The sequence below is a fragment of the Geotrypetes seraphini genome, chromosome 9 (genome assembly GCF_902459505.1).
Source record: "Geotrypetes seraphini chromosome 9, aGeoSer1.1, whole genome shotgun sequence".
In the NCBI taxonomy this organism is placed as follows: Eukaryota; Metazoa; Chordata; class Amphibia; order Gymnophiona; family Dermophiidae; genus Geotrypetes; species Geotrypetes seraphini.
This window is the reverse complement of record NC_047092.1, coordinates 35,103,999-35,131,369: the sequence shown is the minus strand read 5'-3', so window position 1 is coordinate 35,131,369 and position 27,371 is coordinate 35,103,999. Positions and strand designations below refer to the sequence as shown.

The window sequence follows — 27,371 nt, the reverse complement described above, 5'->3', positions numbered from 1 at the left end:
CTGAGATCTGGGAGAAATAATATTGTGTTGCCCTCAGATTTTATTGGAGCATTGGCTTTTGCTTTCTGAATGTCTGTAAGAGTTGTTGGTATCTCAGACCTTTAATATTGATGGCACGTGTGTATTTCGCTGAAGCTGGTTTTGTGGGAGGTGTGCGGTGCGCTCTTTCAATCTTGTAGTCTTTCTCAAAGGAAAGAGATTCAGCACTTTTGGTAGCCAAGCTTCCTTTAATTTTACAACATTGGGTCCCTCTTGTCCTTTAGGAATTCCTAGAATTTGCAAGTTGTTCCTTCTGGCACGATTGTTTGCGTCTTCAAATTCTTATTCAAGGAAGTTCAATTTTTTTTATTTGCTTTTGAAGTTGCTTTACATTTTTGTTTGTCGCACCAGTTTTCATTTCCAAGTCTGTTATTCTTGTTTTGAACTGTGAGACTTCATTTGATAGATTCGTGAAGTCTTCTCTTAAATCTGTAATATCAGCTTTTATGTTCTGTATAAGTGCCTTCATCTCTCTCATTTCCTCGAGGATTTCAAAGCGGGTGCCATTTTCAGCAGTTGGCAGAGGAGTTTTTGATGGGGATCTTGGCCCAGGCTTGTGTTGCTTACTGGTTTTAACAGAAGCCATCTCACCATTGAAAAGTAGATGAAGTCAGAGATGAATAGTAGTGCTTTCTAATAGTTTAAAGTGAAGTACAGCACAGTTGGTGAATTTTCTGTATTTATTGATTTTTTGCTGCTGCGGGAAGAGCTGCTGAGTTATGCTGCCATTCACTTCAGGCTATCTAGTGCCCCCTTCCATTTTTTTTTTTTTTAATTAACGCATTTATTGTAAAATTAAGAACAGAGATACAAAATCATCCAAAAATACAGTCTGCAGCAAATACCAGCAGTACCTTAAAATAACACCTCAAAAGGAATATGTAGCAAAGCTATCCCCTTCCCCTCCCATCCCAAAACAGAAAGCAAAAAGCAAAGCAGAACAGAACGCCCACTCCTGCTCTGTACTAGGAAGGAATCTAAGTTTTTAGTGCCATTTTCTATTATGCCAATTTAGGCATGTAACTTGTAGGCATGCCAATCGAGGTGCCATTTATAGAATCAGGGCCTTTATGCCTCAGTAATATAGTTTACTAGATCATCAATTCTAATATTAATATTACTATTAATAGCACTTTTCTTGTTTTCTTCATTCTTCAGACACCATGTTCCTTTGCAGTCTGGGACATGTCTGTAAAACTGTAATGCTCATGATCTGTTTAACTCAAACTTTTCTTTTTCTACAATTTCATTGCAGCGATAGCCTGTCAATACTACAATGAAAATGGACAATGTATTTGGGATTATAAATCATGTGGAACAATCACATCAAAAACGTGCAATGATCAATATGTTGGCCAGAAATTGAATTTTCTGGTGGAAGGTAATGATGCATTTTCACATGTTCAAGGCACCACAAAAGTCTACTGAAATTACTCTAGACTCTAGACATGCAGATTACCAGTACCAGCTCAGGGGAGATATGATAGAGGTCTATAAAATGCTGAGTGGAGTACAATAGGTAGATATGAATCGCTTGTCTACACGTCCCCAAAATACTAGGACTAGGGATCATGTGATGTAGCTACTAAGTAGTAGATTTAAAACAAACCAGAGAAAAGATTTCTTCACTCAACATGTAATTGAATTCTGGAATTTGTTGCTCAGAGAATGTGGTGAAAGCAGTTACCTTAGTAGGATTTATAAAAGGGTTGGACAATTTCCTAAAGGAAGACTCCATAAACCATTAATAAGATGGCCTTAGGAAAATCCACTTATTCCTAGGATAAACAGCATAAAATATGTTTTACTCTTTGGGATCTTGCCAGGTACTTGTGACCTGGGTTGGTCACTGTTGGAAACAGGATGCCCGGCTTGATGAACTTTTGATCTGCCCCAGTATGGCAACTCTTCTGTTAATGTTCTTATTTCAGAAACAGCTCACCTTGCTATTTTAAAATCTAACAAATGAATGAACATAGTACTTTTGTCTCTGTATTTAATTATATCACTCATAGTTGCCCAGGGCTTGTACATAAGCAGTGAAACCACAACTTTGAAGCAATGAAAACTATGGTTTGAGTTCAAACACAAAATATGCCTGACTTCTTTCTCAGGCTATCAGTTCAGGTCCAACATAAAGATTACAACAGAAACCTGGTTCCCTAACAAGCCTATAAGTTCAGTCTCAAAAAGGTTCTCTAAGCAGACTCTTGCACCATATAAAGAAGCCTGTTCTACATTGCAGGATGTAATGCTCCACCTTTTTCTTGCAAGTCCCTAGCAGTCCCGAGACACTCCTTCTTCTACCCTGACTTTTATATTTCCTAGTTAAGGGATCATGTCCTGTTGGCTAAGGTTCCCTGCTCTGGTCTTGTAAAGGTGGCCTAGTGTGAGCTCGAATCCTCTTATACACTCCCTCAGTTATATTTAGTTTAGTTTTTGTTTGTTTGTTTTTGCCACAATCTAAACTTTCTCAGTGGCTTAGAATAAAACATATGACATAATCTTAAAATTGTTCAACTTAACACATAAAATATATGTGACATAATACATAATTCTTAATACATAATTCATTAATCATTCAAGAAACATAAGCATCCACAGTGTCCAGTCAGACTTCAGCAAGTATTTTTCCACCCTTTAATCCCCTAGAACCAAGTAAGTACAGTACTTCTAACTAGAGAATGACAGAGGGACAAATTTGTCCCCGTTCCCGCAGGAACTCAATTTTCCCGTCCTGTCCCCACGAGTTTTGTTGCTGTTCCTGTCCCTTCCCCATTCCTGTAAGCTCTGCCTTAACTGCACAAACCTTGAACACTTATAATTTTAAAGTGTTTGAGGCTTGTGCAGATGAGAACATAAGAATAGCCTTATTGGGTCAGACCAATGGTCCATCAAGCCCAATATCCAGTTCTCATGCTGGCCAATCCAGGAATGGGGCAGGGACAGGAAAAGAACTCGTGAGGATGGGACGGGACAGGAAAATAAGTTCCCAAGTGGATGGGGAAAAATTTGGTCCCGTGTCATTCTCTACTTCTAACTTCTAAAATTACTGAGATCTGTTTGATTGCTTTTTACTTCCTCTGACTTCAGATGCTGTGAATTTGCTTCACAGGGGCCAATGCTTGCTGGCAGCTGGTGGTATTATCTTTTCTCAGACACTAGCCTAATGGCTCCAGGAGTCTGCAAATGCACAATGCCAGCCGATGATATAGATCAGGGCTGCCCAAGTCCAGTCCTCGAGATCTACTGGCAGGCCAGGTTTTCAGGATATCCACAATGAATATGCATGGGAAAGATTTGCCTGCACTGCCTTCTTGCTATGCAAATCTCTCTCATGCATATTCATTGTGGATATCCTGAAAACCTGGCCTTCCAGTAGATCTCAAGGACTGGACTTGGGCAGCCCTGATATAGGTGGTTGATGTCACCTTTTATCCTATATGGGCCGACTTAGCAGCTACAACTAATGCAATCTATTTCCTAGGCAGGGTCAGGTTAAGGTATACATATAGGGTTCTCTAAACTTTTCAGTCTTGGGCACATGCCAAGTTTGCCTATACCTTAATCCTGTTCTGTGCTATGGAGTTCCTACACTGATCATTTAGCATGCTACTCCTTAGTACTTCTCTTCTGCTTTGCCAATTAGACACGCCAACACACTTTGTCACATTTTATTTTATTTTTTTTTTAAATCTTGGCTATCTCAAATCAAACATATAGATTTGCTACCCTTGTATACATTTTCTTCTTCGTAGCCCTGCAGCTATGGTCTTCCCTAACTTGGGGATATTTTTTGTTGGAAAAAATTAACTTTGAAACAGCCCTATCACTTTTCTTTCCGGTTATATCAAATGTGAGTTTCAAGACTTACTCAAATATAGCCGAAAAATGTCTTTTATCGACTGTCATAAAGTGAGCAATTCTGGAATTGGACTTCTCATAGCATGCACCTAGATGCAGTGCACCGAGCACCAATTCTTTAATGACATCTGGGCACCAATATTCTGTTGTAGAATACTGGCATACATTGGCATCTATGTGCCTACATTCAGGCATGCTGTCTTGGGCTATGTTAATAGAAGGTGTAAATATGTGTGCCTGAATGCAGCACTTTAGCGTATAACTTACGGTATTCTGTAAGCTGCGCTTGCAAATGATGGTCCTGCTCATTCCTTGCCCATGTTCTTCCCAGTGAACACCCCTTGTATTCACACGCTAAACGAGCTGCAAGCACCATTTATAGAATATTTATTTATTTATATACCACTTATATCCCTACATGCCTAAGTGTACCGTTTCCTCCATAACTGCTAATATTACTTATTAACAGTACATAATTGGCCCATAAATTTAGGCACCTAGTTATAGAATGAGTGAAAAGATGTATGGTTGATGCTTAGGATCAACTCACAACATCCCTGATTGCTCAGGTTGTGCAAGGATGTCCCTAAGAGTAATTCCATACAAAAATTTTAGACTGAAATACTCATATATCTTAGAACTGTGAAAGTTACATGTGTCCCTGTTGCATTAGGCATCTGTATTTACACCAGGTCTATGTCTGATATAATTTTGAGCTCATAAATGTTGGGCATGTTAATATTGGGATATGTTACTACTCTGTAATGGAAATGATAAGAACATAAGAATAGCCTTACTGGGTCAGTAAGGCGAAGGCCAATCCAAATCACAAGTACCTGGCAAAACCCCAAATAGTAGCAGCATTCCATGCCACCTAACCAAGGCAAGAAGTGACTTCCCCTATGTCTGTCTCAACAGAAAGACTATGGGCTTTTCCTCCTGGAACTTGTCCAAACCTTTTTTAAAAACAGCTACATTAACCGCTCTTACCACATCCTCCAGCAATGCGTTCCAGAGCTTAACTAGTCTCTGAGTGAAAAAATATATCATCGTATTGGTTTTAAAAGTATTACTCTGTAACTTCATCGAGTGTCCCCTAGTCTTTCTAAATCTTGATGCAGTAAAAATAATCGATCCACTTGTATCCTTTCAACACCACTCAGAATTTTGTAGACTTCAATCATATTGGAGTACGTGCCTAAATTGAGGTCCCCAATTGTAGAATCATTCTCATAGGGGTAAATTCTATATACGGTGCTGATAATTTGGTGCCAAAAAATGCACGCAAAATGGTATTCTGTAAATGATGCTACAAGTTAGGTCTCATTTATAGAATATGCTTAGTGCAGGGATGTGCGGCAAAGTTTTAGGTGTGGGAAGACAAACCAACTGAATCCTGGTGTAATTCCCCACACCTAACTTAGGTGCAGATCAAGCGTATTCTGTAACAGTGTGTTCAAACTATTGCAATGCTCATGCCCTGCCTATGCCCCTCCGATGGCCAATCCCCATTTTGAGAGCCATGCATTAGAATTTAGGTGCAACTTTTTATTGAGTATACCTAAGAAGATGTGCATATAAACCTGATTATTGTTGATAACTGATTGTTAATGCCCAATTATCAGTGCTGATTGGCTCATTATTCAATTATGTTGCATGCACAAATTGAGCATGCACCTAAGTTTGTGGGTACAATTTAAAGCACCATATATAGAATCTGGGGGATAAAGTGTTTTAGTTTCCCTCAGTGAATGCAGGATTTAAAAAAGGCTGTTAAGCCCAGAGTGAATCCTGCACTCAATACAATGCATGTTTTCATGCTTGGCAATGCATATATGATATCTGCGCTGTGATAACTTATGTTTATTATTGGCAATGCTAATGTGTGTTAATGGGCACTCAGCCCATGGTGGAATTAGGAAAGCTAGCCTCGAATGTTCCACACATAGCATTGCCTTCCTCAGAGGCAGCAGAACACTTTTTTGTTTGGGAGTGCCCAAGCTCTGTCCCCAGTCCTTCTGTAACATCCTAGTCCCCTCTCATGACATACAACATGTCTTTCCTTCCCTCTCTTTCTCCTTTCCTCTCACTGCCCCCAGGGGGTCAAGCATTTCTCTCCATCTCTACTCCCTCCCTCCCCCCATGGTCTCCAGCTTATTTCTCCTTCCCTCTCTCTTAACTCCACCACCCAGTAGTCTCCAGTATATCTCTCCTTCCTTCTCTCTCAGCCTCCCCCCGTGATCTACAGCATCTCTCTCCTCTCCTCCCCTCCCCTCCCCTCTTCTCTTCAGCATCTCTCTCCTTTCCTGCTACCTCCATGAGGTATTTATTCTCTCACTCGAATTATTCTTTTATCTCACTCCAGTGGAGTGGCGACTCAAGGAGCTACATCAAAGATATCACAAGTCTGGCCCGGTGTAGTGCCTCAAGCATCTGCACATACTCAAGGTCTGCTGGCTCCCACCCCCTCCAACATCCTGTTCTGGATAGGGTTGCCAGATTTTCCAATCAGAAAATCCAGACCCCCTAGACCCACCCCCAGGCCCGCCCAGTTCTACCAATTTCCACCCTAATCCTGCCCCCAGTCCCACCCTAGCCCTGCCCCCGCTTCCTGTTCTTGTCCGCAAATCGTGTCGGGCAGGGAGGAAGTCTGCATGACATCCGCGCTTTCATGGACTTCCTTCCTGCCCGACGTGATTTGAGGAGGCTTTTCAAAACTCAGACAAAATGCCAGCTTTGGACTCCCGGACATTTCCTCAAAAGGAGGATATGTTTGGAAAAATCCGGACGTCTAGTAACTCTAGTTCTGGAGGAGATGAAAACTGGCTGGCCTTGAGCATGTGCAGATGCTCAAGGATCCGCACCAGCCAGCTGTGCAATGTCTCCAGTGCAGCTCACAGAGTGGCTACCCTGAGGGAGGGAGTTAGAATAAATGGCTCATGGAGAGAGAGAGAGGAAGAGAAGCAAAATTTTGAGGGGTGCCATGGCACCTGCGGCTCCCCCCTCCCCCATTTCATCACCTATGGTCTTGCTTGTACATCACCCTCCAATCCTGGTTAGAAAACCCCAGCCAAAGGTTCTTAACACCCCTCCCCTCACACTTAACTTTCTTTCAAAATAGACACAGACTCCTTTGCAGACCCCCATTCCTCTCAGATATCTCTGCTTCTAGCTTCTCCTTACCCGGTGGCAACCTTGGGTCTCTGCTGGCCAAAGCATTATCCAATCACTTTGCCCTTGTAAACAATGAAATTCAAGATGGCAGCAGCTGATTTTCTGAACCATTTTGTCCCTTGGCTGGTGGTGTCGTTTTGAATTTCAGTTCCAGAGGGACAGGAATGATTTGGCAGATTCTCTCAAATAATTTTGCACTCAACACACATTAAAAGTGTGGTTACCTGTCAAAGCAATTAGGCCCGTATGATTTTAACATATAACATGAAAGGAGAGTTTATTCTCCCAAAGCTAAAAGACTATCAATGACAGAAATAATCATCATAAGTATGCCATTTGATAATAATTTGTGCATTAGCTCTTTATTAGGGCTCATAGAAGCTCTGTGTATGATGGTAGCTGAGTCCTTAACAGTGTGCATGCTAATGAGAACACTTGCTATGTGTTATGTATTCTTAGGGAGCACCCTATGTCAAACAACTTTAATGTGTACTTTAGTCTTTGTAACAGAGAGCCCGTTGTAGGTTAAAAATTCTGGTATGCATTTGTATGAAAGATGCCATAGCACAGGTATAATCTACTCACACTTTCTGTCTATTTTGTCAGCATAATGAGTTGATGCTTTCTTATTTCTGTGTGCAGGCTGCTTTGCAAGATGTCCTGCCAATGCACCATATCTGGATACCAATGCCATGAAGTGCGTTCCTCGGTCTCAGTGCACCTGCTTCCATAGAACCGTAATGAATGCAGGAGACACCATGACGGAGTGTGGAAAAACCTAGTATGGAGCCTAATTATCTTTCAATTCCCAAGTTAAAGTGTTTTACTGAAAGCTATACTTTGTGAATTGTAAAACTTATTTAAATAGTTTGGGGCAGATATTCAAAGTAATTTAGTCGGCCGTCGATCAGTTGAATTACTTGGGCACAAATTTTCAGCAACACTTAACCAGCTAGCTGCCACTGAAATTTGCAGTTAGACACGGATTCTCTATACAGCGCCAGTAGATGCCCAAGCTCGTTGAACGACACCGTTTAAATGACATTTTTTTTCACTGATTTTCAAGGCGCCTAAAAAAATTGACGTCGGGATTGTGCCTCTGTAGGTAATGCCACTGTAGGTGTGGCTAATGCCCGAAGTGGCATTAGGCACAGTAAAGCGCCTACAGAGGTGCAATTCACACCAAAGGTAGGCGCCAGAAAGGTAGGTCTGGGAAAACTCTGTCCTACATTTTCAGCAACTAACTTTGCCGGAGGCGCAATTCTCTAACCGGTGCCATCACGTGATTGACAAGCAATTGGTGGTTAGAAGAATCTGGGCCTTAAGTGCCTAATTCAAAGCTAGCTCTACATTAGTCAGCCCTTAAGTGGTCAGGTTTAGCACAGAAACGAGACCACAGAAAAGTATGTTCCATTTTTATGCGCTAACCCAGGGCCACTTAAGTGCTGAATATTGACTTAAGCGGCTATATTAGCCTGCTTGAAAATAACCGGCTATTCAAAGCCAAAGCCCAAACAGGACTTGGCTTTAAATGTCCAGGAATAATTCTGTTGTCGGCGAGCTAAACACTCTCCACCACAGGCCGAATATCAGACCCTGTATTGTTAGACCCTTTATGGTTCTCGCAGTCCATTAAGAATTAAGTCCAGAATTGCATTACCTCTTGTATTTTCCTTGACAAGTTGTTCCAGGAAGCAATCATCTACTGCATCCAGGAACTTGGTCTCCCTAGCGCAGCTGCAGATGCCTAGGCTCCAGTCTATCCCCGGATATTTGAAGTCACCCATGATAACTGCATTGCCTCCCTTTAATATCTTCTGTCATTTCTCCATCAATTTCTTCAGACTGCCCTGGGGGTCGGTAGTAGATGCCGATCTTCGTTTCCAGTCCATTTGTTCCCGGAATTTTGACCCATAGAGATTCTAACTTCTCCGTCGGTTTGTGGCGTGTTCTCTCCAGTAGATTCAGTTCCCTCTTTGAAGTATATGGCAAAGCCCCCACCTTTCTGAGCCACTCTGTCTCTGCAGTATAGTTTGTATCCCGGTAGCACATTGTCCCAGACGTTTTCCTCAGTCCAATAACACCAATAACAGCTTTCTCTTTTGTAGTTGCAGAATTTTGACAGCTGTTACAATGACCCTTTGACAAACATTATTTTGCAAGCAGTTTTGATCTGTCTGTGGGCTACGGTATAGTCCCTTATCATGTCCTGACTATTTCAGAACATCAGGAAATTTTCACTGCATTTTTCATACCAAAGATAAATATAGATCTCCAGTCTTTCTCTCTCTTAGATTTTTTGTTTTAAAGGCCTTTATAGATTCACTAGTTGTTTAGCCCGTTGCATTAACGGGTGCTAGCAGCCCTTCTCCCTTACTTTTACCTCCTCCCTGTCCAGCACCCCCCTCCCATTCCCTGCTCCCCCTATATAGCAGTAGCCCTTCTCCTTTACATCCTGCTCCCCCCCTGTCTAGCAGTAGCCTCAGGAGAAGAGTGAGGATCGCACGACCGAAGCTTTTACTCCAATCCTCTTGATGCCTGACATCCAAGTAGGGGAAATCCACTCTCCCCACCTCCTTGCTCCTGCTGCACCTCCTCCTCGGCTATACACACGCACACATACACTTACATACACCTCTCCGGCTCCTCACACCCCTCCTCCACCTTCCGCTTCTTCGGCGGGGGCAAACGTTTTCTTTATTTTCTTTTGTTTTCTTTTCGCGTGTTTTATTTTTAAATGTCGTCCGGGCTCGGCCACCGTGGCCTACAACTGCCGACAGCCACCGCGGCCGACATCCGCCTCGGAGGGGAGAGAGAGAGTTTTGCGCGCATTCGCACTCCTACCTGCGGTGCCCTACTGCACACAGAAAATGGAACACGCAGATGGGAGTGCGCATGCGCGCGTTAGTTTTATTATATTAGATTTTTTTAACCAAACATGGCTGTCACATAGCAGGAGAGGAGTCTGGTGATTTTTTTTTTTTGTGCGTGTATCACTGTAATCAAATGCAAATGGAATGGCAGTACATTATTTTATTATTTCTACAAGTTCACTGAACAATTTTCAGTTCTTTTATCTTTTATTAGTTTCTGTGGTTCCTGCTGCAGTGGGTCCAAGAACACAATATCCCCAATAGAACAATAAACCATGGTTAATATATTCTTTTGAAGGTTTCACAATCTCACTACACCAATCATTGGCCTTAGTGTTTAAGCTATAGGTAGGCACATTTTATCCCAGGGTAATGTACAGCTAGTATATATTCTTAATTTCTTTAGGCTCACATAGCCCAGTGGCCCCCCCCCCCCCCCCCGTGTCTATCTCCTGTAGGATATAACAGAGGAATAATGTTTTTAATTTTTGTAAGGAATGAGAACAGTTCTACTTTCCAATCTCCCTCGGTTCAGTATCTGACCATAGCTCCTCTCAATATCAGAAACCTAATGTCATTCCAGGAGCCCAAGTTGGGCGCAGAAAACCATATGCTATAACACTGCGTGCAACTCTCTGGAATGCCCAAGACATACCCATGCCTCCCTTAAGGCCATATCCCTTCATGGGTCACATGCTTTGGGATTCAGGAATCCAGTGTTATAGAATAGCTTCTAGATCAGGGGTAGGGAACTCCGGTCCTCGAGAGCCATATTCCGGTTGGGTTTTCAGGATTTCCCCAATGAATATGCATTGAAAGCAGTGCATGCAAATAGATCTCATGCATATTCATTGGGGAATTCCTGAAAACCCGACTGGAATACGGCTCTCGAGGACCGGAGTTCCCTACCCCTGTTCTAGATAGATGCATGCAAAAATGTTAATTGATGTCAAGATTATTAGAATTCAATTATTGATAGCTAAAGACTCATTAAGCGATTAGATTTCACATGCATTTTGGCAGCATGCCCCAAATTGGGTGCTTTGAATAGAGTCTTGGAGTTTGTGTGGATGTAGCTTTATCTTATAAAATACTGACTATTGGAATAGTTCACATATTTTGCCAGTGGGTGTGTACAGGGATGGAGTTTGGGTGGAACAGGAGTGGAGTGCACAAGTATATACATTAATTATAAAATATCTTTTTTTATGTGCATATTGACAAATATTGGAGTGGACATTTACACTAGATCTAAAGGAGTAGTAAATGTCAGGTCTTGCCACATATGGTATTTTACAAGGGCAGGTAAGCATCTACTAGTCTCAAATAGATGCCCCTATATAAAATTATTCTCCAATCCCTGACTTCTACAAAAAGGATTAAAAATTTCACAGCAAATTTGGGCATGTGCCCAACATGCACACACAATTTAATTAAATAAGAACATAAGAATTGCCGCTGCTGGGTCAGACCGGTAGTCCATCCTGCCCAGTGCTCTAAATGAGTCCAGCCTTACCTACGTACGTTCTAGTTTAGCAGGAACTTGTCCAACTTTGTCTTGAATCCCTGGAGGGTGTTGTCCCCTATGACAGACTCCGGAAGAGCGTTCCAGTTGTCTACCAATCTTTGGGTGAAGAAGAACTTCCTTATGTTTGTACAGAATCTATCCATTTTCAGCTTTAGAGAGTGCCCTCTCGTTTTTCCTACCTTGGAGAGGGTGAACAATCCATCTTTATCTACTAAGTCTATTCCCTTCAGTATCTTGAACGTTTTGATCATGTCCCCTCTCAGTCTCCTCTTTTCAAGGGAGAAGAGGCCCAGTTTCTCCAATCTCTCACTGTACGACAACTCCTCCAGCCCCTTAACCATTTTAGTCGCTCTTCTCTGAACCCTTTCGAGTAGTACCGTGTCCTTCTTCAAGTACAGTGACCAGTGCTGGACACAGTACTCTAGGTGAGGGTGCACCATGGCTCGGTACAGCGGCATGATAACCTTCTCCGATCTGTTCGTGATCCCCTTCTTTATCATTCCTAGCATTCTGTTCACCCTTTTCGCTGCCACTGCACATTGCGTGGACGGCTTCATTGACTTGTCGATAAGAACTCCCAAGTCCCTTTCCTGGGAGGTGTCTCCAAGTACCACCCCGGACATCTCGGATTCATGTAGGAGATTTTTGTTACTGACATGCATCACCTTACACTTATCCATGTTGAACCTCATTTGCCATGTCAATGCCCATTTCTCGAGTTTGGTTATGTCACGTTGCAGATCTTCGCAATCCCCTCACGTACTCACTACTCTGAATAACTTCGTATCATCCACAAATTTAATCACCTCACTCGTCGTACCAATGTCCAGCTTGTTTATAAAGATGTTGAAGAGCACAGGTCCAAGCACCAAGCCCTGCGGCACCCCACTGGTGATGCTCTTCCAGTCCAAATATTGTCCATTTACCCCCACTCTGTTTCCTATGATCCAGCCAGTTTTTAATCCACGTGAGTATTTCACCCTCAATTCCATGACTTGCAATTTTCCGAAGTAGTCGTTCATGTGGAACCTTGTCAAATGCCTTCTAAAAATCCAGATATACAATGTCGACTGGGTCGCCCTTGTCTATCTGCCTGTTTACTCCCTCAAAGAAGTGCAGCAAATTTGTCAAAAATGATCTGCCTTTGCTGAAACTGTGCTGGCTAGTCCTCATCAGCCCGTTTCCGTCAAGGTGATCAATGATGCTGTCCTTTATCAGTGCCTCTAACATCTTTCCTGGTACCTGAGAGGAAGAGGAAAATGGGGTAAGCTTTGGTATGAAGGAGAATACAGTAAGTAAGTCCTTGTATGATATAGGTGAAGTAAAGTAAGTTCTTTAGATAAAGCTAAAGGTGAAGAAACAGAACTCAAAATGGAAGAATCCCCTTTCTCTTCTCCTGCTCTAATAAATTAGTATATTAATAATCTAAAATACATTTCTTACTACATTTGCCAGCTGTCATATACTGATTGGGAAATACCCTGCTGAGCTAACTGCTGGGCTAAGCAAAACTTATGAGAAGGAACAAGCAAGCAAGACTTAACTCTTTTGCATGGCAATAGGGCCTCACACCTGTCAGGATATTATGAAAAGATGAACACATCTCATGGTCAAAAATAAAATTCTCGAGAATATCATTTAGTAAGATGTATCTTGTGATAAAAAGGGCAGAAGGGCAAGGCTTGAAATTGCTGACATGATAGATTAAAGGACATATGCGGGAAAAGGATTGATTTTCTGGTAAACAGGACGTACATATAGCATGACACAAATATTATAAACCAATTAATGAATTAGCAAGTGCAATGACGTGCAAGAAATAACCAATAAAGAGTGACCATGTGATTTAGACCAACGTGGTGCTGACCACCTAGAAATGTATAAAAATAGGCCTTTTAGAGGAAGTAACTAGAACAGACATCAGAGGATCCTCAGGCCTGAAGATCACATTCTGTTACTCTATATGCTGAATGATTTATTCTTGTAAGCTGTTACTGATTTGTTAATAAATATACTTATTGATTGATACCAGTATATAGAGTGTGAGGTCTCTATCTCGGGATAGGCCCAGACAGTTGACCTACCTCATACTGAGGTCAGACTCACCGGTCTGTAGTTACCCGGTTCCCCCCTTGGAACTTTCTTGAAGATCGGCGTAACATTCGCCACCTTCCAGTCTTCTGGAATCTTTCCTGATTTGATTGACAGATTGACTATTAGTTGAAGCAGTTCAGCTATAGTCCTTTTCAGTTCCTTGATGACCCTCGATGGATGCCCTCCGGTCCCGGGGATTTATTGCTCTTTAGCCTATCAATCTGCCTGCATACCTCATCTAGACTGACCGTCAACCCTATCAGTTTCCCTTCTTCATTTCCAGCATATAGCCTGATGGATTCCGGTATGCTGTGTATATCCTCTTTGGTAAATACAGATGCAAAAAATGTGTTCAGTTTGTCGGCAATTTCTTTGTCTTCCTTTAGCACTCCCTTTATTCCACAGTCATCCAACAGTCCCACCACTTCCTTCGTGGGTCGTTTCCCCTTAATATATCGAAAGAACAGCTTGAAGTTTTTCACTTCCTTGGCTATTTTTTCCTCATAGTATCTTTTGGCCCCTTTCACCACCTTGTGGCACCTGCATTGATATTGTTTGTTCTTATTCGTTTTCATCTGTTTTTCACATTTTCCATTCCTTAAATGAAGTTTTCTTGTCTCTAATCGCTTCCTTCACCTCTACAGTGAGCCACACCAGTTCTTTGTTCTTTTTCCTCTTGGATCCTTTGTTGATACACAATATATGTAGATTTTACGCCTCGGTGACTGTGTCTTTAAAAAGGGACCAAGCATGCTCTAGCGTTTTTACAGTGCTTATCCTCTTCTTAATCTTCTTCCCCACCATGAGTCTGATCCCTTCGTAATTTCCCTTTCAGAAGTTCAGAAGTGCCGTGGCCATCGTTCTGCACCAATGTTTCTTCCCTGCGTCCAGGTTGAAGCGGATCATATTGTGATCACTGCTTCCCAGCGTCCCTTCTACTTCTACACTTTGTGCTGGTTCTCGCAGTCCATTAAGAATTAAGTCCAGAATTACATTACCTCTTGTATTTTCATTGACAAGTTGTTCCAGGAAACAATCACCTACAGCATCCAGGAACTTGGACTCCTAGCACAGCTGGAGGTACCTAGGCTCCATTCTGTCCCCGGATAGTTGAAGTCACCCATGATAACTGCATTGCCTCCCTTGCAGTTACGCTTAATATCGTCTGCCATTTCTCCATCAATTTCTTCAGACTGCCCTGGGGGTCGGTAGTAGATGCCGATCCAGTCCATTTGTTCCCAGAATTTTGACCCATAGAGATTCTAACTTATTCGTGTTCTCTCTAGTTGATTCAATTCCCTCTTTGAAGTATATGGCAATGCCCCCACCTTTTTGAGCCACTCTGTCTCTGCAGTATAGTTTGTATCCCGGTAGCACAGTGTCCCAGACGTTTTCCCCAGTCCACCATGTTTCCATGATGCCAATGATACCAACGTTATCTTTTTGTGCCATAGCTTCTAATTCATCCAGTTAACCACTGATAATTGAGATTTTAATGAACAATTATTGGTGCTAATTAGTTGTAATTAAAATTTACATGAGTCAACAAGGGGGCACAGAAATGGAGTGTCAAAGGCAGATCGGAGGCATTCCTTGAACTTATGTGCATAGTTATACAATAAGGGAGATCCGCACCTAATTTTGGCATGAGGATTTGCACCATGTTTCAGTTGGTATAAATGACCACGCCTAAACTTAGTCACGGTTTTCGGTGCTAAGCACTATTCTATACGCAAAGCTTAACGTTGATTGTTACTTTTTTTTTTTTGGTGGGGGGGTGCTTTTAGGTGTCATTTATAGAATCCAGTTCCAAATGTCTAAAAGTATGCCTACATTTCAACAACCTATATACTTTTAGCAAGGTTAAAAAGAAGAGTTCTAAGAGCTGGTTGAAATTGAGGATGTAAGCTTTTTGCATAGGTCTGGATTCTCTATATGGCAGATATCGATGGCTATCTAAAAAGTGGCTGCCGATCACATGTAAATCAAGCGATGGCACCATATAGACTAGAATTACAACTCCAGGAAAGATAGGTGCTGGAAATGTAGGTCAGGGTTTTCTAGGCTTACATTTCCGGCGCCTGTCTTTGTTGTGAATCATGCCTGTGTAGGCACTTTATGGTGCCTAACACCACTTCCGACATTAGCCATGCCCATAGTGGTGTTAGGCGTGATTCCGGCACCTTCTCTTTAAGTGCCACTTATTTGCCATTTCAAACAGCGTTTACTAATTAACATAGACACCGGTTAGATAATTTCCCTCATAATTAAATTTTCGAATCTCTTTGTACAGTTTTATCACTGTTCTTCCATTTGCATATCTTGTCTCTTTCAAAATTATCCCCCTTATCTCCCTGTGCTTCTGAGACAGATATGAAAGCAAAGCATTTTGTCTTAACTTGGCTTTCTCAGCTTCCACCCTTCCTGCTTTCAGTTTCAGAACCCTATTTACTAACCGAGTGTGAGCTGAAATGCTGTAATAGAATCCACTTCCTCCTCTAGAGTTGGACAGTTTGACCTCATTGTCAATTTTTACTCAGATTCTTGTATTAATATGATCTGTGTTACACTGAAATGAGTTATTTAGCACCATTTTGCATTTTAATCAGCTCTAGGTTCAACACAAAACTCAGCATTAATGAAAAAATATTTTATTATGAATATTTTTTGAATGCACTAAGGGCCGGGCTCTATATTGGTTGCCTAAACAATCAGCACCAGCTATTATGGTGCTATGAGGGGCTGCGGAAAAGTTCTCAGCCCAATCAACAAAGTTGGGGCAGTCTCCATCGAGAGCTATATACACTTAGTTCAGTGATTTTCCACTTTTTTCTTTCCATGTTTTTCTAACAGAACAAAAATATTTATTTATTTATTTTAAAAATGTCTTCCCCGCTTAATGCCCAAGCAGGTTACAATAAAAACATATAATCAAAATATACTCAGACATATTATGACTAATCACCATCCTGTCCTGTTCTTCCAAAATCTCAAAAAACATTCAGTAGAAACTAGCATAACGCTAATAAAAAGTTTGCACAACAGAAACTATAAAATTCATCATCAAAACTAATAAAAAGCTTTAACGAATAAATACATTTTCAACTGCTTTCTAAATGACACTTTCTCTCTGCACAATCTCATAGAAATAAGAGAGCGCTTCAATCGATAACCTCGTCTTGACTTGTGACCTCAAGTTTCTGGGAGGTATATACTGTTTCAACATCTGTTTTAGGTACCAAGTAAAGAATGACATGGGGAGAAATTTGTCCCCGTCCCCGCAAAAACTCAATTTCACCGTCCCTTCCCCGTGAGCTTTGTCGCTGTCCCTGTCCCACTCCTGTAAGCTCTGTCTTAATTGCACAAGTCTCGGACACTTATGATTTTAAAGTGTTTGAGGCTTGTGCAAATGAGGACAGAGCTTGCAGGAGTGGGGGCAGGGACAGGAAAAGAACTGGACAGGATGGGAAAATGAGTTCCCGCAGGGATGGGGGGAAAATTTGTTCTCATGTCATTCTCTAGTACCATGGTATCACCCCATAAATCACCTAATGTATAATTGTCAAGATTTTGTAGTGGAAAATTACTGGACTAAGTGTATATAGTCCTCAATGGAGACTGCCCCAGTTTTGTTGGTTGGGCTGAGAACTTTTCTGTGGCACCTCATAAGTGCAATTCTATAAAAGGTATACACACTGTTTAGGCGTCTCAACTTTTAGATGTACTCTATTTATGCCGAGGTTTTTTTGGCCTAAATGCCTGCACCTAAGTTGTGTGCACATCGGTACATAAGTTAAAAGCATGTGCGTTACTCGAAGACACACCAATGATCCACTTCTAACCACGCCTACATTTAACTACATGCATTGGATAAGGTGTATACCACTTTGTGGTATGGGCCTACCAAGTTAGGCGCCTTTCAGTTAACTCCAATTAATGCCAGTTTTGAGTTGATAATTGCCAATTATCAACACTGATCAAGCCAATTAATCAATTAAGTTGAGCATCTACATTGCCTACACTCACCGACAAACGTGTACAACTTTAGGCACATTATAGAGAATTTTGTGGTAAGTGCCTTATATATAAAAGTGTGATAATTTGCAGATACCATGCACTAATTGTCAGAATTAACACACAATATCTGTAAAACCTCTGCACTAACTGATGGGTAATTTTCCATTTAGTTTACTCTGAGCAAATGTTATAAATGTTACTAGGATGAAGTAAGCACTAGAACCTGCTTACCACAGCTTAAATGAGTTCAATGCAGGTCTCCGCTCAGACGCCCTGCAGCGATGCCCCGATGTACGTTGGTAAACTGAATGCTGAAAAATATTGTTTATTTTATCGTGAAAGGGGGTTTGCTTGGTGGAGAGTGGGCATTTTTGCCCTAATCAGTTAGCCCAGCCACATTACTGTATTACACAACGATTAGCTCAGGATTGGCACGCAAGCCTGCATAATAGGTGCTGGTAACTGCTCACATGTCAATATTTTTTAGCGGCCGTGTGCTAATAGTGCATGGCCATTAATAGGAGAAATGAAAAATTGGCCATTTTACTGCTGCAATAAAAATAGCCTTGGTGTGCAAGAAAAACTCACACAAGAACGTATTAAGGTCACTTTATACTGCAACCTAATAAAAGGACCCCAAAGTAATGCAGTTAGCTGTACCTATTCAGATGGTGTCTACTCTCTGTATTATCTGCCTCTACCCTCTGCCTTTTCTTCACTCTGAGGTAGAAATGAATGCATAGTACTGCAAAAGTGCTGTGTGAATTGTTAAGTGGTGTTGCATTAACTGTTAGGGACCAGGAATGGATGAACGATTCAATGCTGGAGAGATGTAGTTTTTTCTCTAAACAGAGGAAAAAGACCTCAAAATCACCCAGATGTCGAGTTATTTGAAAGACATCTTGTGTTTATGGCTTTGGGGTAATATCACTGGTTAAAAAACCTCTGTGTGTATAATTTTTATAGCTTCAATAAGGGGTTTTTTTTTATTAAGGAGCGCTAATAGATTTAGCGCTCGCTAAAAACTAGCATGTGCTAAATGCTAAGATGCCCATAGGAATATAATGCATGTCTTAGTATTTAGCGCACGCTAATTTGGTTTTTACAAAAACCCTTAAATACATTTTTTGTGAAATTTTCAATATATATTTTCTGTGATCTTTTAGAAATTATAATTTTTTAACATTATAATAATTTCCTTCCATAATCCTATTAAAGGAAGATGAACAACAGCAGGTGTATATCAATATGTAACGATTTCTCTTTTTATAACCATGTAGCACACATCAAAATACTAAGGGCTCCTTTTACAAAGATGCACTAAGCGTTTTAGCGCAGTTTAGCGCGCAATAATATTTATCACGTGCTAAAAAGCATAGCGCTCCTTTATAAAAGAAGAGGTAAGTTGAAGAACTGAGCACTTGTCTTTTTGCCCAACGGAGACCCAACCCGTTTCACTCAGTGCTGGCTTCTTCAGGAGGAAGTGCTCTATTTGTTGCTCAACATGTGCCACTGCTTGTATTACTTGTGCCAACTTAACCTGCAATCACTTGATAACAGAGCATTGAAAATAAGGCTCTAATTGAGGGCTACTATTAGGAACTGTTATTTTACCATTAACCCCAGTTATTAACAGTGCTAAAAACAGGTCTTAATGCTAGCCCACGTTGATAACTACACCTCTAAATGTAACACGTGCCTAATTAAAGCCTCCGTTAGCAATAGTACAGTTTAGTAATTGGCTTAAAGTTTGCACGAGGCTTCTTGATATTTGAAAATTGAGGATAAATATAGAACAGTAAGTAAGCTGAAATAATTCCAAAGTGATTCTTTATGCCATGTAGATCAGATTGCACAGTTTTTATTGGTTTGTTTTTTGGTCTATGTGAAATACAGAAACGTGTGGAATCCTTCTGGCTTGTAAACGATCTTCCTTTTTGTACTCTCTTAACAGTGTTTGTGAAAATGGAAAACTTATTCCACAAGGTAACTGTTTTCTTTCTTTGAAAAATATTTGCTCCCACTGCTGGACTGATCCTCTTTAAACAGCCTTCTCCTCTCTGCCCCATTGACCCCCATCCTCTTTATACAGCCTTCTTGTTTCCAACACTGATCCCATCATTCTTAAATAGCTTCCTTCTTGCTGCCGCCATTACGGCTCACCTCCACATATGGGTTATGGATTTTTGAATAAAGCCTGATACTGTTTTTCTCTCTTTTCTACTTTCTTACACCTCTTACCTGATTTCTTCCTCCCTACTGCTACTTCTTTCCCATTTTATGCAAAACCCTCTATCCCTGTCGCAGACCTCTCAGTGCTGCAACCACATCTTCTTTCTCAACATACATTCCAGGGACCTGACACTGAATAAATAAAATAAGCAGAGGGTTTTATATAACTGAATCTCACTTCATTTTTTAAAGCATCAACTACAACGTTACCTACACCTACAACAGATAAAATTAAATATGTTGTTCATATATTTTATGTTTTCTGTTTTGTTTCATTTTAGTGAGCAACAATCATATTTAAAATAATATACAATAAAACCTTGGATTGCAAGTAACTTGGTATGAAAGTATTTTGCAAAATAAGCAAAATATTTTATTAAATTTTAACTTGATATACAAGCAAGGCCTTGCAATACAAGTACATACTGTATTTTGTATTAGTTTTAGGGTTGTGGAGTTTCCATTATTTCTTATGGGGAAATTTGCTATGATATATGAGTGTATTGGATTACAAACATGTTTTCGGAACAAATTATGCTCTCAAACCAAGGTTTTATTGCACTTTATTGTAGGTTAAAACACATTTTATGATGAAAATTAGAATTGAGTATGTGTGAAGGAATCAGATGCTTTTGGGTGGGAGACAGATTGTAGAATCAGATGCCCTGAGGGAGTTGGGCGAATTGCATGCCTTGGATAGAGCCCTGCAAAGGTTTAATTTACCTAAGAAGCTTCAGTAGGATCCTGCACAGAAAAAAAAATAATTATTAAAGTTTAATAACGAAAATACACAATAGAGAAAAGAGTGAAGTAGATACAAAGAGGTAAAAAGAAGGAAACAAAGAGGTACTTACCTGCAATACTCCTGAATGTTTATCTGTGAGAGAAAAGATACAGGGCTCCTTTTATCAAGGCGCGCTATGGGGGTTAGTGTGCCAGACATTTCATCATGCGCTAACCCCCGCAGAAACCTAAAATCCTAATGCCTTGTCAATGGAGGCGTTAGGTACAAGCATGGCAAGGGGTTTATTGCGCGGTATTCCGCGCATTAAACCGCTACTGCACCTTTATAAAAGGATCCCACAATTTCAATGTTATAGAATTAAGAGATAAGTTAAATATAAAGGTATAAGAAATGTTATCCGCTATGATAAACCCTTAACGCGCATGTTCACTTAAATCTGCGTGTCTCTGCGTGATCCGTGACTCTGTGATGCCGCATGCGCAGTAGGAGACTGCGACGGTTTCGTTCTCATGCGTATACGTGGCAATGGCTTCCCCTCTCCCACACCCCAGCCACCCTGCGCCTCGATGAATGGCAAATGTCCAGGCCTCTAGGGGTCAAGGCATCGCTGCCAGGTGCACAGACAGCATGTGGGAACATGATTGTGGCTCTTCGGTGTTGTGAAGGAGCCAGAGGTAAAAGGGAGGAGAGCTTGCCTGAGAGAGACAGGTAAAAGTAAGGGAGAAGGGCCACTGCTGGACAGGGGGAGCAGGAAAGGGGTGCTGCTGGTCAGGGTTAAGGTAAATGAAGGAAGAAGGACTACTGCTGGACAGAGGGAGCAGGGAAGGGGTGCTGCTGGAATGGGGGGAGAGACAAAAAGAAAGAAAGACAGACAGCTTGCAGGGAGAGAGACAGAAAGAAAGACAGACAGAAAGAAATGCCTAAGTCTACACATCTATTCTAACACCCGTTAATGTAATAGGCTAAAAAACTAGTAAGACAATATTTACCTGAATAATTTCTAGATTTAATTTTATTTTATGCAATAAACTGTTAACTTATATCTGTTAAAAGTGTCGGTCTCTTTTCTTACTGGTATTTTGCTGGAGACTGTACGAACCCTGAAGTTCCTAAAACCTTGGTAGCAATTCGGTGGAATGAGCCTTGTCTTGGGGATTTCAAATCAGAATAAAAGACCATTGTGACATATTTTCTATGTCTGTATGCTAAAATAGGGCTGCACTGAAACTAAGGGGTGCTACACTTAGATGGTAACTCAAGCAATTAGGAAACAAAGCTAGTGCCAGGCAGACCTCTCTACTTGCTCCCATTGCTGGACTGATCCTCTTTATACAGCCTTCTCCTTGCTGCTCCATTGACCGAATTCTCCATATATAGCCAACACTGTTTCCAACACTGATCCCATTCTCCTTACACAGCTTCCTTCTTGCTGCCGTCATTTTGTCTCACCTCCACATATGGGTTATGGATTTTTGAATACAGCCTGATACTGCTTTTCTCTCCTCTCTACTTTCCCACACCTCTCACTTGACTTCTCCCTCCCTACTCCTACTTCTACCCCATTCCAACCCTCTATCCCTGTCGCAGACCTCTCACTGCTGCTACCACATCCTCTTTCTGAACATACATTCCAGGGACCTGACATTGAATAAATAAAATAAGCAGAGGGTTTTATATAATTGAATCTCTCTTCATTTTTTAAAGCATCAACTACAACGTTACCTACAACTACAACAGGTAAAATTAAATATGTTGTTCATATATTTTATGTTTTCTGTTTTATTTTAGTGAGTAACAATCATCCTATATAATAAAAGGCTAGCCGCGCATGCGCACTCCTATTTGCGTGCGTCCGAGATCAGTAGGTCTGTGGTTGCAGGAGTACGCAAGCATGCTAATACGTCACCAGCCACCGAACGCCTCCTCAAGCCAGCATTGCAGCTAGCCTCCGATCTCCATTCCTCAAGCTGGAGGGAGGAGAGGGATCGCGGCCGCTCAACGCCCCCAACGAGGAGCCCAGCAACTTTCCGCTGTCTGGGACTTGAGTCCTTTGCCGCACCCCCCCCTTCCCTTCCCGCAGGCCCGACTGGCGATTTAAGCAGCATGTACAGCAGTCTTCACACGCTGTTTCGGACCCTTCTACTGCCCTGATTTGCTCTGCCGCGTTTCTGATGAAGTCATCAGGGACATGCCAGAGTAAATCAGGGCAGTAGAGGTACCCGAAGCAGTGTGTGAAGACTGCTGCACACACTGCTTGAATCGCCATGTGTAGTCAGACCCGCGGGAAGGGAAGGTGGGGGCGGCTAAGGAATCGGGACCACGTTTGTAGTCGGGACCGCAGGGAGGGAAAGGGGGTAGAGGAAACTCTAATGCTGTTGCACAGGGAACTGGAGTGGGGGGAGGGAACTGGAGTGGGGGGAGGGAAATGGAGGGGGAGAAAATGCTGTTTTGGGCAGACAGACAGAGGGAGGAAGGGAGACAGAAAGAAAAGAAGAAAGACACAGGGGCAGGGAGATACACAGAAAGACAGACAGACAAAGGGGGCCAGGACAGAGACAGACAGAAAGAAAGACGCGGGAGTCGCGTCAGGATGGTTGTGGGATGCGGCAGAGGGAACTTTTCCAATGGGTTCAACTGGGCGGCTGTCGGGAATCTCTGATCAGGGGCAGAGCAAGGTAAGTGTATCTTAGGAATAAGCCTACTGCTGGACAGGGGGAGAAGGAAAGAGGTGCTGATGGACAGGGTGGTGAAGAAAAAGGAACAGAGGCCTAATGTTGGACAGTGGGAGAAAGAAAGAGGTGCTGCTGGACAGGGGGGAAGTAAAACAAAGGGAGAAGGGCTGCTGCTGCATAAGGAGAGCAGAGAAGGGGTGGTGGTGGACATAGGGGAGGTAAAAGGAAGGGATAATGGACAGGGCGAGCAGGCAAGGGTTAGTTATGGACATCCAAGGAAAAAGAAAGACAGACAGAAAGAAAGCGGCTAAGAGAGAGAGAGAGAAAGAAATAAAGACACACACATATATTCTAGCACCGTTAATGTAACGGGATATAAGACTAGTATTTAAAATAATATAAAATAAAACCTTGGATTGCAAGTAACTTGGTATGCAAGTGTTTTGCAAGATAAGCAAAATATTTTATTAAATTTTAACTTGATATACAAGCAAGGCCTTGCAATAAAAGAACATACTGTATTTTGTATTAGTTTTTGGTTGTGGAGTTTCCATTATTTCTTATGTGGAAATTTGCTTTGATATACGAGTGTTTTGGATTACAAGCATGTTTTCAGAACATATTATGCTCGTAAAACAAGGTTTTATTGTACTTTATTGTAGGTTAAAGGACATTTTCTGATGAAAATTAAAATTTTGTGTCTGTGTGAGGGAATCAAATGCTTTTGGGTGGAAGACAGATTGTGGAATCAGATGCCCCTGAGGGAGTTGGGCAAATTGCATGCCTTGGATGGAGCCCTACAAAGGCTTAATTTACCTGAGAAGCTTCAGTAGGTTCCTGCACAGAAAAGAAACAATTATTAATGTTTAATAACGAAAATACACAATAGAAAAAAGAGTGAAGTAGATAGTAAGAGGTAAAAAGAAGGAAACAAAGGGGTACTTAAATGCAATACTCTTGAATGTTTATCTGTGAGAGAAAAGATACAGTTTCAATGTTATAGAATTAAGAGTTAAGTTAAATATAAAGGTATAAGAAATGTTATCCGCTATAATAAAACCCTTAATGTGCATAAGCACTTCAGTTTGCGTGTCTTAATGCTGCTGTGATCCGTGACTCTGTGATGTCGCATGCGTAGTAGGAGACTACGACGGTTTCATTCTCATGCGCATAGGGGGCAATTGCTTCCCCTCTCCCACACACCAGCCAGCCTGCGCCTCGATGAATGGCAAATGTCCAGGCCTCTAGAGGTCAAGGCACCGCTGCCAGGTGCACAGACAGCATGTGGGAACATGATTGTGGCTCTTCGGCATTGTGAAAGAGCCAGAGGTAAAAGGGAGGAGAGTTTGCCTGAGAGAGACAGGGGGGGAGGTAAAAGTAAGTGAGAAGGGCTACTGCTGGACAGAGGGAGCAGGAAAGGAGTGCTGCTGGTAAGGGGGAAGTAAAGGAAGGAAGAAGGACTACTGCTGGACAGAGGGAGCAGATAAGGGGTGCTGCTGGACAGGGGGAGGTCAAAGAAAGAGAGAAGAGCTACTGCTGGACAGGTGGAGCAGGGAAGGGGTGCTGCTGGACAGGGGGGAGAGATAGAAAGAAATAAAGACAGACAGCGGGCGGGGAGAGAGAAAGAAAGAAAGAAAGAAAGAAATAAAGAAAGAAAGAAAGAAATGCCTAAGTCTACACATCTATTCTAGCACCTGTTAATGTAATGGGCTAAAAAACTAGTAAGACAATATTTACCTGAATAATTTATAGATTAAATTTTATTTTATGCAATAAACTGTTAACTTATGTCTGTTATTTAAAGTGTCGGTCTTTTTCCTTACTTTATTTTGCTGGAGACTATACGAACCCTGAAGTTCCTAAAACCTTGGTAGCAATTCGGTGGAATGAGCCTTGTCATGGGGATTTCAAATCAGAATAAAAGACCATTGTGACATATTTTCTATGTCTGTATGCTAAAACAGGGCTGCACTGAAACTAAGGGGTGCTACACTTAGATGGTAACTCTAGCAATTAGGAAACAAAGCCAGTGCCAGGCAGACCTCTCTATTTGCTCCCATTGCTGGACTGATTCTCTTTATACAGCCTTCTCCTTGCTGCTCCATTGACCAAATGCTGCTTATATAGCCTTTTCCTTGTTTCCAAAACTGATCCCATTCTCCATACACAATTTCCTTCTTGCTGCTTTCATTTTGTCTCACCTCCACATATGGGTTATGGATTTTTGAATACAGCCTGATACTGCTTTTCTCTCCTCTCTACTTTCCCACACCTCTCACCTGACTTCTCCTTCCCTACTCCTACTTCTACCCCATTCCAACCCTCTATCCCTGTCGCAGACCTCTCACTGCTGCTACCACATCCTCTTTCTGAACATACATTCCAGGGACCTGATATTGAATAAATAAAATAAGCAGAGGGTTTTATATAACTGAATCTCTCTTCATTTTTTAAAGCATCAACTACAACGTTACCTACAACTACAACAGGTAAAATTAAATATGTTTTTCATATATTTAATGTTTTCTGTTTTGTTTTATTTTAGTGAGTAACAATCATCCTATATAATAAAAGGCTAGCCGCGCATGCGCACTCCTATTTGCGTGCTTCCGAGATCAGTAGGTCTGTGGTCGCAGGAGTACGCATGCATGCTAATACGTCACCAGCCACCGATCGCCTCCTCAAGCCGGGACTGCAGCTAGCCGCCGATCTCCGTTCCTCCAGCAGGGGTGGAGGGGAATGGGGGGGTCTGGGAGGAGAGGGATCGCGGCCGCTCAGCGCCCCCACCTGGGAGCCCAGCAACTTTCCGCTGCCTGGGACCTGAGTCCTTTGCCGCCCCCCTTCCCTTCCCGCAGGCCCGACTGGCGATTTAAGCAGCATGTACAGCAGTCTTCACACGCTGTTTCGGGCCCTTCTACTGCCCTGATTTGCTCTGCCGTGTTTCTGAAGATGTCATCAGGGACGTGCCAGAGTAAATCAGGGCAATAGAAGGACCCGAAGCAGTGTGTGTAGACTGCTGCACACGCAGCTTGAAACGCCATGTGTAGTCAGAGCCGCGGGAAGGGAAGAGGGGGGGCGGCTAAGGACTCGGGACCACGTTTGTAGTCGGGACCGCGGGAAGGGAAAGGGGGGTAGAGGAACCGCTAATGCTGTTGCACAGGGAACTGGTGTGGGTGGATGGAAATGGAGAGGGAGAAAATGCTGCTTTGGACAGACAGAGAGAGGAAGGAAGGAGACAGAAAGAAAAAAAGAAAGACACAGGGCAGGGAGATACACAGAAAGACAGCCAGACAAAGGGGGTCAGGGAGAGAGACAGACAGAAAGAAAGACAGCGGGAGTCACGTCAGGACGGGTGCGGGATGCAGCAGAGGGAACTTTTCCAATGGGTTCAACTGGGCGGCTGTCGGAAACCTCTGATCAAGGGCTGAGCAAGGTAAGTGTATCTTAGGGATAAAAAGGTGGAGGGGGGGAGAAAAAGGAAGAGACGCCTACTGCTGGACAAGGGGAGAAGGAAGGATGTGCTGATGGACAGGGTGGTGAAGAAAAAGGAACGGAGGCCTAATCTTGTACAGGGGGGAGAAGGAAAGAGGGGGAAGGGGGACAGGGGGGAAGTAAAACAAAGGGAGAAGGGCTGCTGCTGCATAAGGAGAGCAGAGAAGGGGTGGTGGTGGACACAGGGGAGGTAAAAGGAAGGGACAATGGACAGGGGGAGCAGGCAAGGGGTAGTGATGGACATCCAAGGAAAAAGAAAGACAGACAGAAAGAAAGCGGCTAAGAGAGAGAGAGAGAAAGAAATAAAGACACACACATATATTCTAGCACCTGTTAATGTAACGGGATATAAGACTAGTATTTAAAATAATATACAATAATACCTTGGATTGCAAGTAACTTCGTATGCAAGTGTTTTGCAAGATAAGCAAAATATTTTATTAAATTTTAACTTGATATACAAGCAAGGCCTTGCAATAAAAGTACATACTGTATTTTGTATTAGTTTTTGGGATGTAGAGTTTCCATTATTTCTTATGGGGAAATTTGCTTTGATATATGAGTGTTTTGGATAACAAGCATGTTTTCAGAACATATTATGCTCGCAATTCAAGGTTTTATTGTACTTTATTGTAGGTTAA

The 27,371-nt window shown here is 42.1% G+C and overlaps 1 protein-coding gene across 1 annotated transcript in view; it reads left to right on the top strand.

The window, feature by feature from the left end:
• The window catches only part of LOC117366894 (mucin-19-like), a 441,720-nt gene extending 414,349 nt beyond the window's left edge, over nt 1–27,371 (top strand). Inside the window, exons 74-79 of the mRNA XM_033958871.1 lie at nt 1,295–1,420; nt 7,720–7,858; nt 19,544–19,575; nt 22,271–22,303; nt 25,695–25,727; nt 27,367–27,371. Coding sequence (XP_033814762.1) covers nt 1,295–1,420; nt 7,720–7,858; nt 19,544–19,575; nt 22,271–22,303; nt 25,695–25,727; nt 27,367–27,371 — 368 coding nt within the window. The remainder of the gene's footprint in view (nt 1–1,294; nt 1,421–7,719; nt 7,859–19,543; nt 19,576–22,270; nt 22,304–25,694; nt 25,728–27,366) is intronic.